Genomic DNA, 18,722 nt, shown 5'->3' with positions numbered 1-18,722 from the left:
GCAATGCTTCGCGTGTCTACCAGATGGCATAAATTCATGAATTGTAATGCAGTATATATATATATACTGTGCAGTATTGCAGCCAGCGGGAATAAAATGCTTCAATCCCTTCCTGGAAAATAACCCAATATACTCGGGCAGAAAACAGTCACAAACCTCAATACACCCGGGTATACCCGAATTCGTGGGACTAGCCGAGCTCGAATAAAGTGTGTCGCCAGTGTATGTATTTCTTGCCCAGGGGAATCTCACATCACGGGGATCCTGGGTAAGTGGAGGCGCTGCGCTAAGTAAGTGTATGAGTGTTACCCCAGGCTCCCAGCTAGCGGAGGCTCAGATCTCCTGGAGCCGCAGGTGTTGTACAGTGACCAGTAGTTCCTTTGGGAGGGTTCAGAAAAAGGGCTACACTATATTTTGTAAAACAGAGGAGCTGACCATAATGATTGGCCCTGTGAGCATGACTGATTATCCCTTGGAGTTATTTCACAGATTTGAATATTATGCGAGCCTCACATGGGTTTAGTATAGAAGAAGGTATTATATTCTCTTCATGGTAATTGACATGGGTGGGTTCAACTCAAACAGCCCTGGTTTTATACTTCTGAATAGTCTTCATATGACTATATGATGGAGACTTATTTAAATTATACCCAGTGACCTTTGCTACCCTCGAATCCTGTTGGAAAAAAGCACTATTTATAATGGATTTAAGATAATCATTTCTTCATGTATGTGATAAGGAGTGTGTGTAATTCATTTATATCTGCTGGTGATCATTTATCAAGGGGAAGGGTGTGAGCAAGAAGATAAAATGACTCTGTTTTAGATGACATCTCCTCGTGGAACTGCCTTGCATCGGATTTGATGTAATTAAGTGATGCAACCAAGTCACAAAAATGAAGTTCGATGTCAACTTTCAAAACAGATCTCTCACATTGAAAGCATTTGCAGCATAAATTAACTCAGTCCAAAATATACACCGTTTGGATGAGTTACTGTAAGTATACATTTTACCTGAGACTTTAATAAATAAACTCCTATATGTTTAGAATATTTTTGTAGTGTAAAATATCAACTTCATGTGAATAAAGTAATGAAGACATTTGATGGGTCCCAAAACTTGCCCCTAAATCCTATTACTCTTTTTTATGCCAGAGGGCTTCCTTCTCACCGGGTTTTACAGGCGCCTTGGCAGTGATAGGGACACTTTTGCCTGGGAAGTTAAGAAATCATCTTATTATTTACCCAACCAGTTCATGTTTTTGTCTTCTCTTAATAAACTCTATTTACATTTCAAAGAATATGTACTCCATCCAGTTTAAGTAATATTATTAACAACAAACTGCAACCACATTGAGCAACGGACATAAATTGTAACATAAGAACTATATTTATAAAATCAACACACACTATTATCAATCTGGCAAGTATAAGATATATCATGCAGTGTAGATAAATAGCACAGGGACTCTTGATTGATCAATTTGCTTTCCGAGCACAGCAACACTACATATTTACATTGATTTTTCTATTGCTATTTCAGTAAATCAAGCCAACAGCTTGATTTATGAAAGCTGCGGTTGTTTACTGAATCTTGTTAGCCCTCTGAGCCAAAGTCATTAAGCTTCTCATCCACTACATTATAGGTCTTCAAAACTTCTAAGGCCCAAGCACGTGTCATTTGATTTTAGTAACAGCTTTTCTATTTAGAAGACTTGTTATTTGTTCACCTTCTTTTGTTGTCCCAATCTATGTTAATATTGTATTATACTTCTGTACAAATTCATAAGACGACCTTTAAACAAAGTTTGTAGTGTGAAATGTATTAAGATGGTATCGGAACGTAGAAATGTGGCATTTCCACAGCGCGCAATCAAGGTTTTTTATATACAAGAACAGGCTCATGTTTATCTCATGTCGGTACAATAAAAGTGATCCTAACCTAAAGGAAGAAGAACATACATGTTTATAGCCAGCATTAATGACTTGAGACCAGGTGCCGGTTCAGTACTCTGGACAGCTTCCGTGGAGGAGCTGTGCTTTTGTGCAGTACATCAGACAGCTGACATCTCCTTATTGGTTGTGAGTGAAGACACCTGATTGGCAAGGCAAGGATATTCTGCATAAAAGTCTGACCTTAGTTCCAGTTCACAGGCTGTTCAACGTTAAGACTTTACTCCCCTCGCTCCAGATCCACTCGAGACAGTTGTTCCTGATACCTTGCTCTTGACTCTTGTCTAACTGGTTTCCTGATTCTTCCCTGAACCTACAGCACTATAGGGCCTCCAGTATGCACTAAGATCCTATTTGATTTTTTTTTGTGCGTCAAAATGTTAGTGCTAAAAATGAGCACAAACCTTTATAAACTGGGCGTGGGACGTATGAAGGTCGTTGGGTGACTTCATATGTATTTGCATTGTTTATAATAAAGTTTGATGCATTGCGTCATGTTGAATGTCTGACTGATACTATTTCAATTAAAACAGGATGGTGTCTTTTTTTTAACTAGTTTTAGTAAATATTAATTATTAGTGTAATATTATTTATAATAGCCATACTGTGAAAATAATACATTTATTTAACCTACTGTAATGACACATCCGTGCTGTCACAAGTACATTTTGGTTGATATTTAATAACATAATTCTGCGCTAACAATGTAAACAAAAAAACAGACTTTTTAGGATTTCAGGTTCAACTTGGCGTCCGATTTTGAGGCAGGTTCAACAATTTATTTGGCACACAATTTCCTTTTAGTATATACCATTTACATCTATTGCATCACGTGCAATCCATTTGTGTGCACCAATATACTTGATCACGCCAGCACAGTGTAATCTGATTTCCGTGCATCGATTTTATGCCAAAAATGCTATTTGCGATACCTCATCCATAGGCCCCTATGTATCCTCTGCAGCCCAAGATCCTGATCTTTGTTGTGTTTTGGCTATTCCCTGACACTCGACATATAAATCGCTACCTGAGGAACTCCAAATGGATTGCATTTTACAGTTTCACTATTTCCCTTACAAGATGCATGATTACATGTCACATTTTATCTTAAACATTCTTCCCACAAAGTAGTCACATTTTAGTGTTTTAGTCATATTCGTGCTTTCCACGTCAAGCTATAAGTATGATAAGAATTTTTGACAATGTACAAAACAACACAATAGCATCTAAATGTATTTTTCATCCATAGCAAGCAAAGAGTCAGTGTATAGTGAAACGTAAAAGCCACTTTTAGATAAGTGGATGACTAGATGAGACTTCAAATGGACATCTCCAGCGCACAGAGCCATTGAGTGTCCTGATTCACCACTTGCCTATATATGAGGGACAATGGGCTACAGTATGTTGATGTCTCATCTGCCTCTAAAACCCATATATTAATTCCAGGCTTCCTAAGTGTGTTATGTTAACAGTTGTGCCAAAATCTTAAACTATTCCTACCTCTGATAATTTACAATTCCTGTTTCAAAACTCCTTAATCCTCTAAATATCTTTCCTGTGATCACCATCGTTGTGCTGTATCCTTGTTTCATTTCTATACACTATCCTCTGCATCCTCTGCACAGAGAACATGCAACAGGGATGTTTTCCATTCTGGCTGCACCTATATTCCCTACCACTCCATACACAAAGAACTGCAAGGTGAGCGTTTCTCTGCATGACTAGTGGGTGGTAGTTTGGGAATTTCTGGGGTAACCAATATTTTTCACTCGTTATTATAATCTATCTAATTGAATGAGAGAGTAAGATTACGTTTTGAGCATACATTGTATTGTTCTGCTGCTGAAGTCATGGTTTGAACTTCATCAATACTAAAGGGGGCACGGCCCGATTGGCACTTTATAGAATAAGGCCCTAAAACAGGAGCTGTGTCTGTTAGTATTTGTATTAGTTGAATTACAGACAGCAACAAATAATATCATTTGAGCTTCCATTATGTAAAAGGAGAAGAGGCTTAATGGCTAAACAAGCAGCCCCAGATATATCAAAAAGAACAAATCCCATAAAATGCCATAGAAATATGTTCCATTGATAATCCTACTGCAGCTGTTTCCACTGGTTAGTTTGCAGTCACTCTCAAGACCTCAGTATACAGTACCACACCATGCTAAATGTAACGAATAGGGGCACACGTCCCCTGTGGCGTGTTCCCTCCTTACCTGCCACTGCTGCACCTTCTGCTCCGGTCTCTAGCCATACACGCACCCCCACAACTCTTCAAGGCTTACCACAGAGCTTAGCTCCGCCCCCGGATGCGCCTCACCTCCCTCGCACGCGGCACGCACACATGACGTCGTGCACTGCACCACAGCTGCAAGCAAGTACACTCACTTGTCTCCTGTGCCTTGCAGCCAATCTCAGTCTCTGCAGAGGCCGCACCTCCGCTCCACCTCTCAATCCCAGTCATGCATCTCTCCTATTTAAACCCTGCTTTTTCACTTCCTCGTTGCTGAACATAGACTTTCTCAAGTAACTGTGCTTACAACAAGCATTTCTGTTTGGCCTGTCATAGCCTTCTTGCCTATGCTCACAGTGGCAGTCTTCGCCTTCGCCACGCTGAAGTGGCTACTCTAAAACCCTCTGTGTTCCTGTGGCCTGTTGGTATTCCCGGTTCCCAGTGTCCTTCCAGAAGCTTTCCTACCTTCTACGCTGAAGCAGCTTTGCTCAAGTTTTCCTATGTTTAACCTGAGGTGGCTTAGCTCTAGTCTCCTGCTCTCTACCCTGAAGCACCTTCGCTCCAAGCTTCCTGCTTTCTATGCTGAAGCGGCTTCGCTCCAAGCTTCCTGCTTTCTACGCAGAAGCGACTTGGCTCCAAGTTTCCCGCTCTCTACGCTGAAGCGGCTTAGCTCCAGTTTCCTGCTTTCAACGCTGAAGTGGCTTCGCTCCAAGGTTCCTGCTTTCTATGCTGAAGCGGCTTTGCTGAAGTTTCCCCTGATGACCCTAGCTCGTGACCGCGACCATCGTTTCTATGCCGCCTACCCTGACCCCGGCTTGTCTATGGATTACCCTGCATTCTCCAACCCTGACCCGGCTATGTTTGACCACGGAATTCACAACCCGGATCCAGCTTCGTGGTCTAAGGTCAGTGTTTTCACATCCCCACCTCAGCCCCGCGGTCCGGTCCAGGTTTGTGGTGAGCATAACCGTTACACTAATTTCCTAAAGTCCCTGAATGTGTATGGCTTCACAGAGCAACATTCATGTATTACCCCAAATGACCCCATATAACTGCATTAAGGGTTAAGATTAGGATTTAAGATAAAGAAATGTCTTATTATTTTTTTTTTATATAATTTTGTGTCTTTTTAGTTGAAAGAACACGAACATGTTTCCAAGAATTCTAATGATTTAAGGTTTCCATATGCATGAGAATTAATATTTAATATAAAGTGTATGAAGGCATCTCTTTATTAAATGAGTTTAACACTATCAATGGAATTGAAAAAACTTGAGCGTTTACACGAAAATAAATCCAGCAATATGCACTTCCAGTGAAACTTTTTATGCTAAGGCATCATGAAAGACAATTAGCAAACATTTCTGTATAATTAGCAAATCACAATCCTCTGACACTGTTGTTTAATTCAAACATCTTAAGAAGATATGCTTTATACCATTTAAAAAATGTGAACTAATTCTACAAACTGAGTTTAACTCTATTGTAGATTTAGTGTACTGTAAATTACATATATTTATATATATATTAAAAAATAAAATAAAGACTATTCAACCGTATAAATGTTCATTTTTCATCACATCTGAATGATACATAGTTTCCATACCATGTGTACCTGCAAGCATTTCAAAATCATAAGACGTGTAATAGACCCTTTTCTGCAGGTGGCACCCATTGCGTGAAGATCACAATGCATAGGAAAACACATCAGTAAAACACTTTGTAAAAGCAAGTAAATCATTAAAAAAAAAAAAAAAAATGAGAAAAGCTTATCTGCCACAATTTAATGTCTCCCTATAACAAAAGTGATAAAAGATATTCTATTTATGTCATTTTTAACGGAAAACATCATATATTTATATGCGGCACGCATAATCTGACTTTGGCACTGGCTCATGAAAGGCCCCCTAAAAGCAAGAAGAACATCAATGTTTAAACCACTTTAAAACAGTATGTATGGAACGGAAATCAGGATAACTTGACTAGACTGAATTACATGTGTATAATTACGGTCAACATCAACCCATGGAACCCATCAAACCATAATTTATAGGGTCTGCTGCTGGCCAAGTATGAAAAGGCATTTTCTTAAATAATCATTTTAACTTCTTCAATATTCAGAATTTTTTGAACCCTCAAAAAGTGACGGATTATTGGGAATTATTCCGAAATATCATTAGTGTTGTAAATACGTAACCTTTAGAGGCACAGTATGATCACATGACACGACAGGTGCCCGGATGTTGGAAATGGAAGTGGATGGGGCTCCACATACGTTTCAATCGGGCTGGCCCCTTCGTCAGAACAGGGCCGCATGACTACACTCAATAAAATGATCAAGTGCCCATGGTACATCATAATTTAGAGGTTAGCAAACAGTGTGTAAACATTCTTTGCCCATTCGCATCAGATGTAGGGACCTTGCCGTGATGGCATGAATATGTTAAAGAAATCCCCTTAAATTCAAATGGAAACATGGTTCACACTAATTTAATTTGCATGTTAGCATCTGCAGCTGTGGGGATATACAGCTTCATTACCACCTGCGTGCTGTCAAAGTGATATTGTAATGATTTCATTGTAGCAGACATTGTGCTTTAAGGGTAACAAAAAAATGAAATCATTAATTTAAACCGCACTGCTCGTGTAATGTGCCACATTTTCTTCTACGTTATGATTTACTTTCCCATTACTGGGAGGAAGTGCTGTGCATTCAAACAGCAATTTAAGGGGGAAAGAGTGTTAATGTAAAACTATTTAAAGCTACCTATTAGGAGAAAAGTTAATGACCTTTTAAAAAAAATAAAAAATATATATGTTTTATATGCATTATTAAGTATTAATGCAGGAAGAAAATGTGAATAAAAAGGCATAACATGGACAGACAGTATTTCCCACCTATCTTCCATAGATATCTTATACACAGAGTAAACAAATTTCTAGCTGACCTAAGGTGGATGAATAGGTCACAATTCGTCTTTTTTAATGGGAAAATCCATTTACTTGTGATTCTTTTATTTACCATTTTCATTCATTTGAGGGCCAAAACAATGCTACAGTGGATATATCTTGGTAGAATAAAGCAATCTCCACTGTGACACTATTTTTTAAAGTATAAATTCCACCTATAACAGAACAGCCTTTACCGTAACCAACTATTTCTCAAGGGTTTTACAAATTCATTGGAGCAAATAAGTGCATTGTAGGATAAATGACAGCATAAGAGATTGTCTCAGTAAAGCAGGTTACTCTATGCAATCTGTTTTTAGCTATAAATCTAATAAACGCTCTTCACAGGGTTCCAGGGGCAATTTTGTCGCTCCTCCAAACACATCAATATTATTATCAACCCAGGGTATAATGTTGCCAGGCATGTTGGTGGAGCAGTTAGCAATGTTCACGATGTCTTCTGCTTTCAAGACACGGTCCCATATGTTAAACTGAGTCATCTCTCCGACAAAGGCTTGAGTTGCATCAAACCTTCCTCCAACTGTGTCCTTTAGGAACAAAAAGAATTTCAGTCAAAATCATGGCAAAATCAACCTTTACATTGCTCTGGATACACAAAACCCAATTTGTTTTGTCTTATTAAATGCATCTGTTTATATTACTGGCTTCTTTTCTTACACGACAATATGTATATAGCTTTGTCACAGCTGAAAACCTAAAGTACATCTCGAAAATAAACATTAAATTAGCCTCCCCACTATCACTATGTCCTCCTATATTACTCTCTTTGCTCTCTCGTCTACTATATGTATCATTGCTTTGATTGTAAGCTCTTTAGGCCAGAGATTACACTGTATCATGTATCTCTGGAAAAACGTTGTTTTGCCCATGTTGTATCAATGTATGTGAAATGTAAAAGTTCTGAGCACACTGTTAAGGTTATTAAGAAATAAACTAAGACAAATTATGAGCGTGCACAACCAATACATAAAGAAAAGGTTTAAGGAGTAGGTGTACAAGAACATCATTTTATTATATTGGTTCCCAAAAATTGGGAAGAGACTATTACATTTACTGAAATGCTATTGTTACTACAAGTTTATGTAAAGAGCTTGCATGCTAATAAATATTTAAAAGAGGAAAAATGTATATTAAATCCATCTTTTGAGTGCAAATTTGAGTTGATCCAGGAAGAAAACATTAAACTGATGAATAGTGATTTCCAAAAGGAGAATATGTCACCGGGCCTAATCACTATTCAAGTATTTTAGAAAGAAATGCACATTATTTCTAATCCATTACTACATATACACTATACTGTATTTCATAAAGGGTAAAATTACTGCATTCCAAACATAAATCACTAAACAGGTTGAAGATCAAATGATGAATGTATCGACACAATCATTTCAGAACAACATATTGGCAAGATCAATCATTTATTTGGAACAAAAAAAGGACATTGTTCTCAAGGGTGTCTTAAAGAAAGAACTCAACGTCATATACCGTCTACATAGGTTTGATTTACCCCTACTGGCTTTCAGATGCATTTCTTAAGAACAGTTATATTGCTCACTCACCTGCTCCTGGCCCAGAATTAGAATTCCACCTGGTTTAATTGGGTGCCAAGGGGCAAGGTTATCTCCTGTGCCAAGTTTCTCTCCATCTAGGTATGCCTCCCACATTCCATCCCTGGTGGTCCACGTGATACAAATATGATGCCATTTTCCATCCCCAATAGAAAAAGGGAGCTGTGCCACCTACATACAAACAATAAATAAGTCAGCCTGGCACCACCAAAGAGACTCACTATTTACTCAAACCCCTCTTGGTAACAAACACATTCACGTGTGGCAGCCAACGTCTTTTCTTACATTTGTATAATCACAGATGTTAAAACATGTGTGTGCGGTACATGTCATTATTTGTAGTTCTTTTAACCCCTTTTTAAATGCCTGCAGTGCATCGCAGCACACGAGGTGAACAAATTGTTCAACATAATAAATATTAACACAGGATTGAGGGATAGTATCCGTATAAGCGGGTCTCAGCTAACTCAGGGTAGAGTATAAGTAAAATGATAATAATAACCTCTGTGATCAAGGTATAGGAGCAAATATGAGTGCTGGGCAAACTCTGATAAACCATGTGTAATGGTACATGAAATGGTATATGTGCACTAATGGTGCTGTGTGGCTAGCTCAGGTCTCTATATATGCCATAAAGTTCCCAAACAAGCCCCAACAGAACCAAAAAGTACATACCAGAAATGATCTTTGTTTCAGTGAGAATCCCCTCTTTTGCAGCACAGCTCTTTCCTTGTAGTGGGTGCTTCACGTCCATAGAAGTACAGAGAAGAGTAGTCCCAAGGGGGGCACAGGCGGAGCACTGCCAGATCGAAGAGGGAGAAAGGGGGCTGCATCCAGTAGTATTAAAAATATGTTTTATTGAGTGGTCAAAAAAAGAACATTATCACTTTTACGCGTTTCGGGAATTTTTGAGAAAGGGACGCAATTCCCGAAACGCATAAAAGTGATAATGTTCTTTTTTTGACCACTCAATAAAACATATTTTTAATACTACTGGATGCAGCCCCCTTTCTCCCTCTTCGATCTGGCAGTGCTCCGCCTATGCCCCCCTTGGGACTACTCTTCTCTAATAAATATTAACCTCTTTATAGCTAAAGGTCCCCACTTGCAGGAGAAAGGAGTGGATATATGTCATGTTACCTACAGTACAGAATATTCCTGTAAATGCTAAAGTGCTTTATTTGTGATATTCAGCTTTGTTCCTTGCATTTACAGATTTATGATACAGTATGAGGTTAAAATGGAACATTGGCCTCCAAATCAATATATAAAGGTACTTGTTTTAATTCTACACCAAATGAATCCAAATTGATTTGCAGACATGATGGCTTCTTTATGCGCCACAAGTCACTACTACTGGTGGCTCTGGGAATAACCCTACTAAACTTGACAGATCTAATCTAATTTCTGTACATAGAGGGAGTAAGGGATTCTGACTCTTAATGTTTACCCTCTCTGGATCTAAAACAATACTGTTTATTAAGAGAAGATCCATTGTTTTATATATTGCTATTTATAGTGTATAGTTTCTTAATTTCTGGAAGGCTATTTGTTCCATCTAAACAAATAATTGTACTTTCTGCTGCATGAAACATGCTTTAAAAAACACACACACACACACACACACATATATATATATATATTTTTTTTTTTTTTTATATTTATATATATATATATATATGTGTGTGTGTGTGTGTGTGTGTGTTTTTTAAAGCATGTTTCATGCAGCAGAAAGTACAATTATTTGTTTAGATGGAACAATATTAGGGGTTGTTGGAAAGTTACAATAGACACACATTGTAATAAGATGAAGAAATATTTTCATCCTTTGACATCATCATAGCTTGGTGTGTGCATCACAAAGACCACAAGTTCGGCGATTGTGTGACTGTAATGTCTTACAATGTCCTTTTGAAAAAGACTTTCCCTTTTCCCATTCACCCAGCTCATTACATGTACTCTACATTTCTCCAGCACCGCGTGCTTTACACATTCTGCCAGCACTGGGAATACATTTTGAGACCCAAGGAATTTACTGCAGCCTGTGGGATGGGACATGCACTGTATGTACAGTATTTCTGACAAGGTGTGACCAAGTTGGACCATCACCTCAATGGTACAATAGGTCTCCTAGCAACATTGTTACTGCACACACTGGGACTATATGTTTACGGGCTATGAGACAGAGGAGAAAACAATACAGAGCAACTAAATTATACAGTTAATCCGTTTTACTATCCAAACAAATCTAGCTAATACGATGTTTTCTGCCTTTACACATAGCGCTCTCTGCTTGTATCTTCTTACATAGCATTGCATTTTAACCTCTTCTGTGCAGAATTGACCAGCAGTGCTGCACTGAGATGGGTAATTATTTCACCTGTCAGAGGCATGAAGAGCACTCTTTGTTTCAAAGTTAAATCAGAAACCTTTAAAGCTAAATCTATACCAATCGTGTAATAAATGTAAACATTTTTGTGATGAAAATTATAGGTTTTCCACAACATTTTTACATTTTGATCATATTGCTAACCAAAGGTTATGCCTAGTACTGTTCTACAGTACGTGCTGTAATAAAGTGAGAACATTTAACCTTTTATCTGCCAATGGGGCCAACAACTCCCTGCTCTGCAGTGATTAGATTGTAAGCTCCTCGGAGCAGGGACTCCTCTTCCTTAATGTTACTTCTATGTCTGAAGCACTTATTCACATGACCTGTTATTTATATTATTTGTTATGTATATTATTACCCTGTGTATTACTGCTGTGAAGCGCTATGTACATTAGTGGCACTATATAAGTAAAGACATACAATACAAGGGGGTGGAGGAGAATAAAACATGTAAAAAAAGAAACAGGATTGGTTTTGAGAAAACATTATTTTTCTTTCTGAGAAACCTTTTTGGCAAGTTCTGCTGCTTTGCATGGCATGGATTATTTGACCTTAATAACACCTCTCTCCCAAGGCAACATCACCATAGATTCTTTATGTATTTATTTTAAACAGACTGTTAATACCTTGTCATTAATTAATAATTCAATTGGATGATTCCCCCATTCAATCAGCACAATTTCATTGGCTTGGCCCGAAACAGCATATGAGAACGGGGTTCCTATCCCAGGGGACGCGTTGGACTTGAGCCACAGGCAGATAGTAAACGCATACAACTCAGGCAGAGTCTTCTTAATCCTTCCATACAAGTAATTTGTGCGAAGGGGCAGGGAGACCTTGAAGTCATCTGGCGACTTAAATGCGTTACTGCCTACGTGGATCCAATGAAAGGAAAAGACAAGGGAAAATATTACATCATCCTACAACAACAGGTTTCTCTTTGAAACAGATGGGACACAGATTCAATGCAACACACTACACATTGTAATTAATTGCTATGCTGTGAGGGCTAGTCACTAATGCTAAACTTAACTCCTTCACTTCTATAGGGCGACAGCTCTATGTGGGAGTTTTGATTGTAACTCCACATTCAGCTCTTTTCTTAATTTCTGGAAGGCTATGCATTGAAATATCTATCCAACTAGTGGTGTGTGGTGGCTGCCAGTTATAGTCACCTTATACTTATCACATACACTATATGCATATACTAGCATTTCTAAGGTAGTGCATTGCTCCTGCTATATACCTCTCCCTTTTTGGGTATAGAAGGTTGTTTATGGTATGATGCTGTAATCAGCTGCACCTTACTAGACCTACTATTAATTTTCATTGTGGTCTTTAGATCAGCTATATTTATGGGTGCACCACTGAGACGTGTCTCTGGTCTCTGGTGGTTATTTCCATCAGTGCTGAATCTGACCTATAATTCCCTACCACCTGACAAGTATTACACTGTGTCTGAGTGCTTACTTACTTAGTAGGGGTTACATGTATTTTGTCTCACACTTTTTAATTACTGTTACACTTGTAATCGTTAATATATGTTTTAATTAATACTATTAAAAGTGATATTCTAATTTTCAGTGGTTAGCATTAAAGTGAATTTTTCTTTGAGCACACTGTCTTGTGAGCTTGCCATTTCACTTCTATAGGGGCCTGCAACACTGGAGCCTTTAATTGAAAGGGTTAATACTACAGTTTGGGATTAATAACATTAACTTTTACGGCACCCTAATGATGTACCTGGAGCCCTGGCATGCTAGAGGCCCTAATAATGTACCAGGTACATCACGGGTTCTTGCTTGTTTTTTAGAGGCTGACCACTCTGATGGAAAGGACAGCTCAATTAATACAGAAGGGGAGAACCCCCACTTCCATTCATGTCATCCTAGGACTGGTCATGTGATCACCCCGGCACTGAAGCAGTTAAAAAAAACTTTGTCTTGCAAAGTGTTGAGTTTCAACCCTCATAGTGAACGAAGCAGGTTGAGTGTAAATTATATTGTACCAAAAGGCTCAACAAGCACAAAAACGTTGCCCATTAGTTCACATAAATTGCTGGTAATCAGGAAACTAAGAAATGTTCTATGAATTGGGGATTTGCATATAATTGAGAAGCTGCTATCTCAGTAGTTCACAGAATTTGCAATCTGATTAGAAACCTTCAGTAAATTGTATTGGGAAAATAACAGCAAAATGTCAAGCATTCTGTTAATTTTCAGCATCACTTGTTAAATGACCCATTATTGGGCAAAACCAATGTAAATATCAGCCCCATATTGATCAAAGAAAATGAATTTCATTGGAAGTAATTGGAGACATTCCTCTGATCAATTTTGGCGCAATACGTTTGTACTGATTTTGGGTAATCTCCAGTTTTGCAGCCGGGAGATACCAGTAAATATTCCTTATGTCCTCATTTATAGCTACAGTAAATAGGTATAGAAAAATATCTAAAGATACTAAGGGGATCATATACTAGCATTGTAGTTAAAGAATGATACCCAATTGTTGCTGTTAAATATGATAATTCTAATAAACTGTTTCCCAAGACGACACAACATATAACACAGAATATCACAACATATCCCACCGAATGCACCCAAATGGACAATAAAACCTGTTACATCTGTATATATCCATTATATCAGACGACGTGAAGCAAAGGAGCACACCAACAACAAACTAATAGATGGCAACTCCGGAATAAAAATAAAAGGTATTTAATTCATCAGCTAACAGAAAATGAAAGAAACCAATGCACCAACGCGTTTCGTCCCGTGGAACTTTGTCAAGGTGTCGGGCTGTAGCCCTCATGCGCTTACCTTTTGTCCTCCTATAGGGGATGTTTATGCTTAGGAGGGATTTGTATACAAAGACCATTGGTTGTGGTAGTCCTTGGGACACCACTAGGTCATTTTGTCCCCCTGCATATACTTATGGACACTAAAGTCTCATGGATGGATGCAGTGTACTAATTGATGTTTCAAGGATACTATGAATAATACTATTAGCAGTGCACACACTTGTATTTGAGTACCATTTTTTTCATATCTGTTTACTATATCCATTAAATGACTGTAACTTCTTGAGTTTGCTATAAATAGAGACCAATAAATATAAATGTACATTCTTAATTGTTACGGTGTTCAGCCTCCTCATTAACAGTTACTGCTCTTATTACATTACGATTTGAGTTGTACAAATCTCTTCTAATTTGCTCTGAACATTTTTTGATGGTTTTCTTTTAAATTTCGCCTTATTGAGATTTTTTGGCAAAAAAATCACATTGCTTGGGAATACGCAAAAATAGACTTAAGTGCAACAAATAAACTGCAAATGTTGTCCGAATTTCACCACAATGGCAATAAATACGTGAGTGACATCTGTTTTTTCCCCTTAGTTACCTTTCTCCAACTCATGGACTCTTTCCAGGAGAGCGGTGAGGGCAGACTCTGTCCTGTGTCTGTGAGCTGCACTCTCATTATGAAGCAATGACTTCTCATCTTCAAGTTCAGCCACTTTGTTTAAAAGCTGGTGCTCCAGATCCCCCAGCCTCCTCTGAAGCATCTCTCGAAGATCATTAGGCAGTGCTGAATATGACACATTGGATCTCAATTGATGCTTTAACAAAAGATATATCTATTAAGCATCTTGCAGAAAGATTAGGAATCCAGACTCACAACAATGCTTCTCTGCAATGAGTTATCTGCCTCCCCATCAGAAAATGAGTTAACCCTTTGCATATTCAAGGGGACTGCAATGTACTGTACTGTGCCCAATACTAAGCAGCCTTCTCTGACACTACATGGCTTAAGGAAAAAACTGTATTCTCTGATTTAAATAAAAACCCTTATTTTTTTTATTTAAAAAAAAACACTTCCATGTATTCCATTTAGAATAAGATATTATTGGCCATATTTACTATGCAGTGCTAAGACATAAGGCAACATACAGTCCATTCACCATCTTTTGCACTGTATTGTCATTTTAAATGCACCAATATTTTTTTTCTATGACACCTGTTTGTAAAAAGGAAACCTTTCTATGGAATGCCACTAACATATTAGCTTTATTCTGGAACCAGCTCACATTCTTAGGCATGTGATCATCATTTTAAAGGATTGTAGCGGAAAACATGTTAGCCCTGAGAGAATGTTGTTGACAGTCTAAAAAAATGTATTCTCCTGTGTTCTCTCAGTCCATCCCAACCCTGTATGAGGCTATATATATATATATATATATATATATATATATATATATATATATATATATATATATATATATATATATATATATAACTATGCTCCTTAGGCAACCCATATAATATGAGACGATAACCTTACAAATTTGTATGGAACTCTGTATGTGTTCATTTTTTCCCAAAATGGTATTTTTGTTTCTGTGTTCCCCCATCCGGCTTATTTTTCTGTACCCAAACGTAATCCAAAATCTACATAAAGAATACGATTAAAAAAAAAAAAGGATTGTTGCAAAAATAAAACGTCAGGAGGCCTTTACAAAAATATTTCCCTCACTGGGAATTGCACAATACTCCATAGAGTAACAAGGTTGCCACAAATAATGAGAACACAGCAGTCATTATCCAGAGCTGCCCCATATAAGCAATTACAATCATACATTATTATTCTGATCCAGTTCTGAAATTTCAGGGAATTAAAATACTGTAATTTGTAAAACCTTTCCCTCCCCCGCCCCCCCCCCTAGCTTTTAAATTAGAACACAACCTAATTAGGAAAGCAGTTTTGTTATCTTTCCAATGTGTACTTTACTGCAACAAGAGCCAAACCTGCTACAGAGAGCCACCAGTATCCTAAGAGTTATATGTATAATTTCTGTAATTGTGGGGCTGTGTAAATGTTTCAATTGTCACTTGATGGCGTAATGAATCCACCGCAACAAATGCAAATAGATAATCTCCATTATATTATTGTAACTCAGATACTAAGTGGGTTACAGCAATACATGATCTGTCAATTTTTTTTTACATACATCTTTTACAATATATATATATATATAATTTACTTTTAATGAAATATGAAAATGTATCTTGAACTATATACAATAAAAATGTAAATTGATTAACAACAGATGTAGACATCTACTGTATACTATGCTACGTCTACTTTACTTTTAAATTTTAGCCAGTCTATGAAATTGACAAGAAACTATTGCAGGGTCAATATATAGCAAGGCAATGGATTTTGTTTGTTTTGTAACCTTTCTTGTAAATACATGACAGTGCTTTAGTGAATGTCCTTCAATAATCTATATAGTCTTGAGCCTTGTAGTGTTCGGGTAGTCATCCCCAGCGGTTTCAGCACCTTGCACAGCTCCCTGTAACTCCATGCATTATCTGGGCTTCAATTTGAAGAATCTGTTGTGTGGTGTCACATGCACATGTTTATTGTGTATATATGTCCATATGCAATAAAAAGAAAGCAGGAAAGAACATAACGTTTCGCTTATCTATATCATAATAATTTGAAGAAAACTATTATTTCTATTATTTTATAGAAAACCTATTAGACATTAATAAACACCTTTTCAATTCTACATTCTGCTTAAAGATCTATTTCAATTCTGGACTATCCTTTTGCAAAACATAGCGTGCTCATTTTGGTGTGTGTAATGTACTTATGTATGTATATATAGTCAACAGGCTTGTAGTGCTGGTGATTCTGAGGTCATTGGCACTGCTTACAATGCAAGCTGCGATAGCTCTGGGGAATTTCAGCACCTGGGACAGCTCTAGCGTCTTTCTTATCCCTTTATGCACTACTAACCCAACATGCATGGGAAGAGTACCTCTTTAACATAAGGGCTTGCTCCTTCTAACCTGGTTGACACCACAACCCAACAAAGCCTACGAAATATTTAACATATCTGTTATTACAGTAAACCATTTCTGGACAGGAATTACCTGCCTGTAATAACCTATATTTATGTGATTAGAAAGCAGAGTAGTAGTGGGCTACCGTCCCTTAAAATTCTTTATAAACTCACTGTGCACTAGGTACAAAACTAAGGTTAAAATTAGATGGATTCGTTGAGCTTACATTGTGCATCATAAATATAGACTAAAGCAAGTGCATCCATACAGTGCTGATGTGTTTAAAAGCAGATCTGCAAACAGAGAGGCACAAATATCAGGCTAGTGTCATGTAGCCAACACTTCAGATGTGAGAAAAACAGACAATTCAAAGTTTCAGATTCCACTCAAGAAGTTAAAACAAAAGGTACCTCCAAGTTTTCCAGTCTGTCCTTTAGAGCCTGCATGGTGCGACTAAGTTGATCAATGATCTGGGTGGGGTCCCGGGGAAGATCTCCCATCGTGTCTTTCCCCCCAGATTTGCCATAGACCTTCCTCCAAGAACCATGCCTGCCATCCTGCCCCGCGCTCTCAGAGAGGCTCTCGCAGTGGGTTAGCTTGGCTGTCAGCTCTCGGATTGTCTCCTTCTGGTTCCCGATGGTCTCTTTCTGCTGAAGGATGGTCTCTCGGAGCTGGATGACGGTGGAACGAAGCTCCTCTTCCTGGGAGCCCGCTCCATTCACGGGGAAAGGAGGCATAGGGCAGCCTAGATTAGCATCTAGAGGGACGGCAGTGCATACAAAGCGCTCCCCTGTGGTATCCTGCTTCTTGACACTATTGCCTTCAACAAGAGCAAAGAGACAAAGAATCCCACTCAGTAAAGTAAGCATGACTTCTACCATGGCTGGAATTCAACTTCAAAGAGGAGGATATCGAACAAGAGGAATATCGTGAATTCAGAAGGATCAAGTGGCTTGGACCAGCCAAAGACAAGCAGTCAACTAGAATAAGAAGCACATTATCCAGATAGTGCAACAGGCAGACGGCAAATCAACCGAGAAAAGGTGAATAAAGATGAAGTTTGATAGATATTGGTAAAAACGGTGTCCTCTGGTGGATTTGTCCACGTGGAAGTTCTGTCCAAGCAGTTTGAGAGTCTCAGGTCAGGTACTACTTTCTGTCAGCTTCTCGCTCTGAGGACGTTTCTTAGCTGATGTCTGCAGCCTCCCCTATTCCCAGCTGCTCTCTGAGATCCTTTCTCCAACAGAGCTCAGCTCATCTCACAGGCTCATCTTAAAGGAACAGTATAAGCAGGCGTGTCTTGATTGGCAGCATATCTCCCATTCAGACGTCATCTCATCCCATGTGAATGGACGAGCTGTGGAAGGTGAGAATGATTTTGCTGGTGGTGGGTGTGAGAGCAGGGACAGCATCTATTGGTTGGGCATGGAAATAGACAAAGGAGTGTTTAATGTATTACATATATTTTCTGTAAATGGTCTGACCCATGGGAATGATGTCGGAGCACGTGTTGCTGCCTTGAGTTCTTATAGTACAGAGAGCCTGCAGAAAAAAACGTGTAATATTTCTAGCTGTATAACGGCAGAGTTTGCTCTATGCCCTGAAATCAGCATGCTTAGTGAACATGCTGTATTAAAAACTAAAGGGAAGTGTGACTATAGACTCCTCAAACTGCAAAACCATCTCCAGCTTATGCATGTATGTTTATTTGTCAAATAAACAATCAGCGCCAATCTAAAACCTTTATTA

At 38.3% G+C, this 18,722-nt stretch overlaps 1 protein-coding gene across 1 annotated transcript; it reads right to left on the bottom strand.

Annotated features, from left to right (window-relative positions):
• Positions 1-5,403: 5,403 nt before the first annotated feature.
• On the bottom strand, positions 5,404-18,345 carry NPTX2 (neuronal pentraxin 2). Its single transcript, XM_075565472.1, has 5 exons — positions 17,384-18,345; positions 14,527-14,743; positions 11,746-11,990; positions 8,719-8,898; positions 5,404-7,686 (listed from the first exon to the last, which is right to left on the bottom strand). Exons 1-5 carry the CDS (start codon positions 17,852-17,854, stop codon positions 7,459-7,461), a joined length of 1,341 nt encoding a protein of 446 aa, XP_075421587.1. The 5' UTR covers positions 17,855-18,345; the 3' UTR covers positions 5,404-7,458.
• Positions 18,346-18,722: the final 377 nt, after the last annotated feature.

Source organism: Ascaphus truei, chromosome 11 (assembly GCF_040206685.1).
Source record: "Ascaphus truei isolate aAscTru1 chromosome 11, aAscTru1.hap1, whole genome shotgun sequence".
NCBI classification, from domain to species: Eukaryota; Metazoa; Chordata; class Amphibia; order Anura; family Ascaphidae; genus Ascaphus; species Ascaphus truei.
Note: the sequence above shows the minus strand (reverse complement) of the source record. Positions and strands in the feature narration are given on the sequence as shown.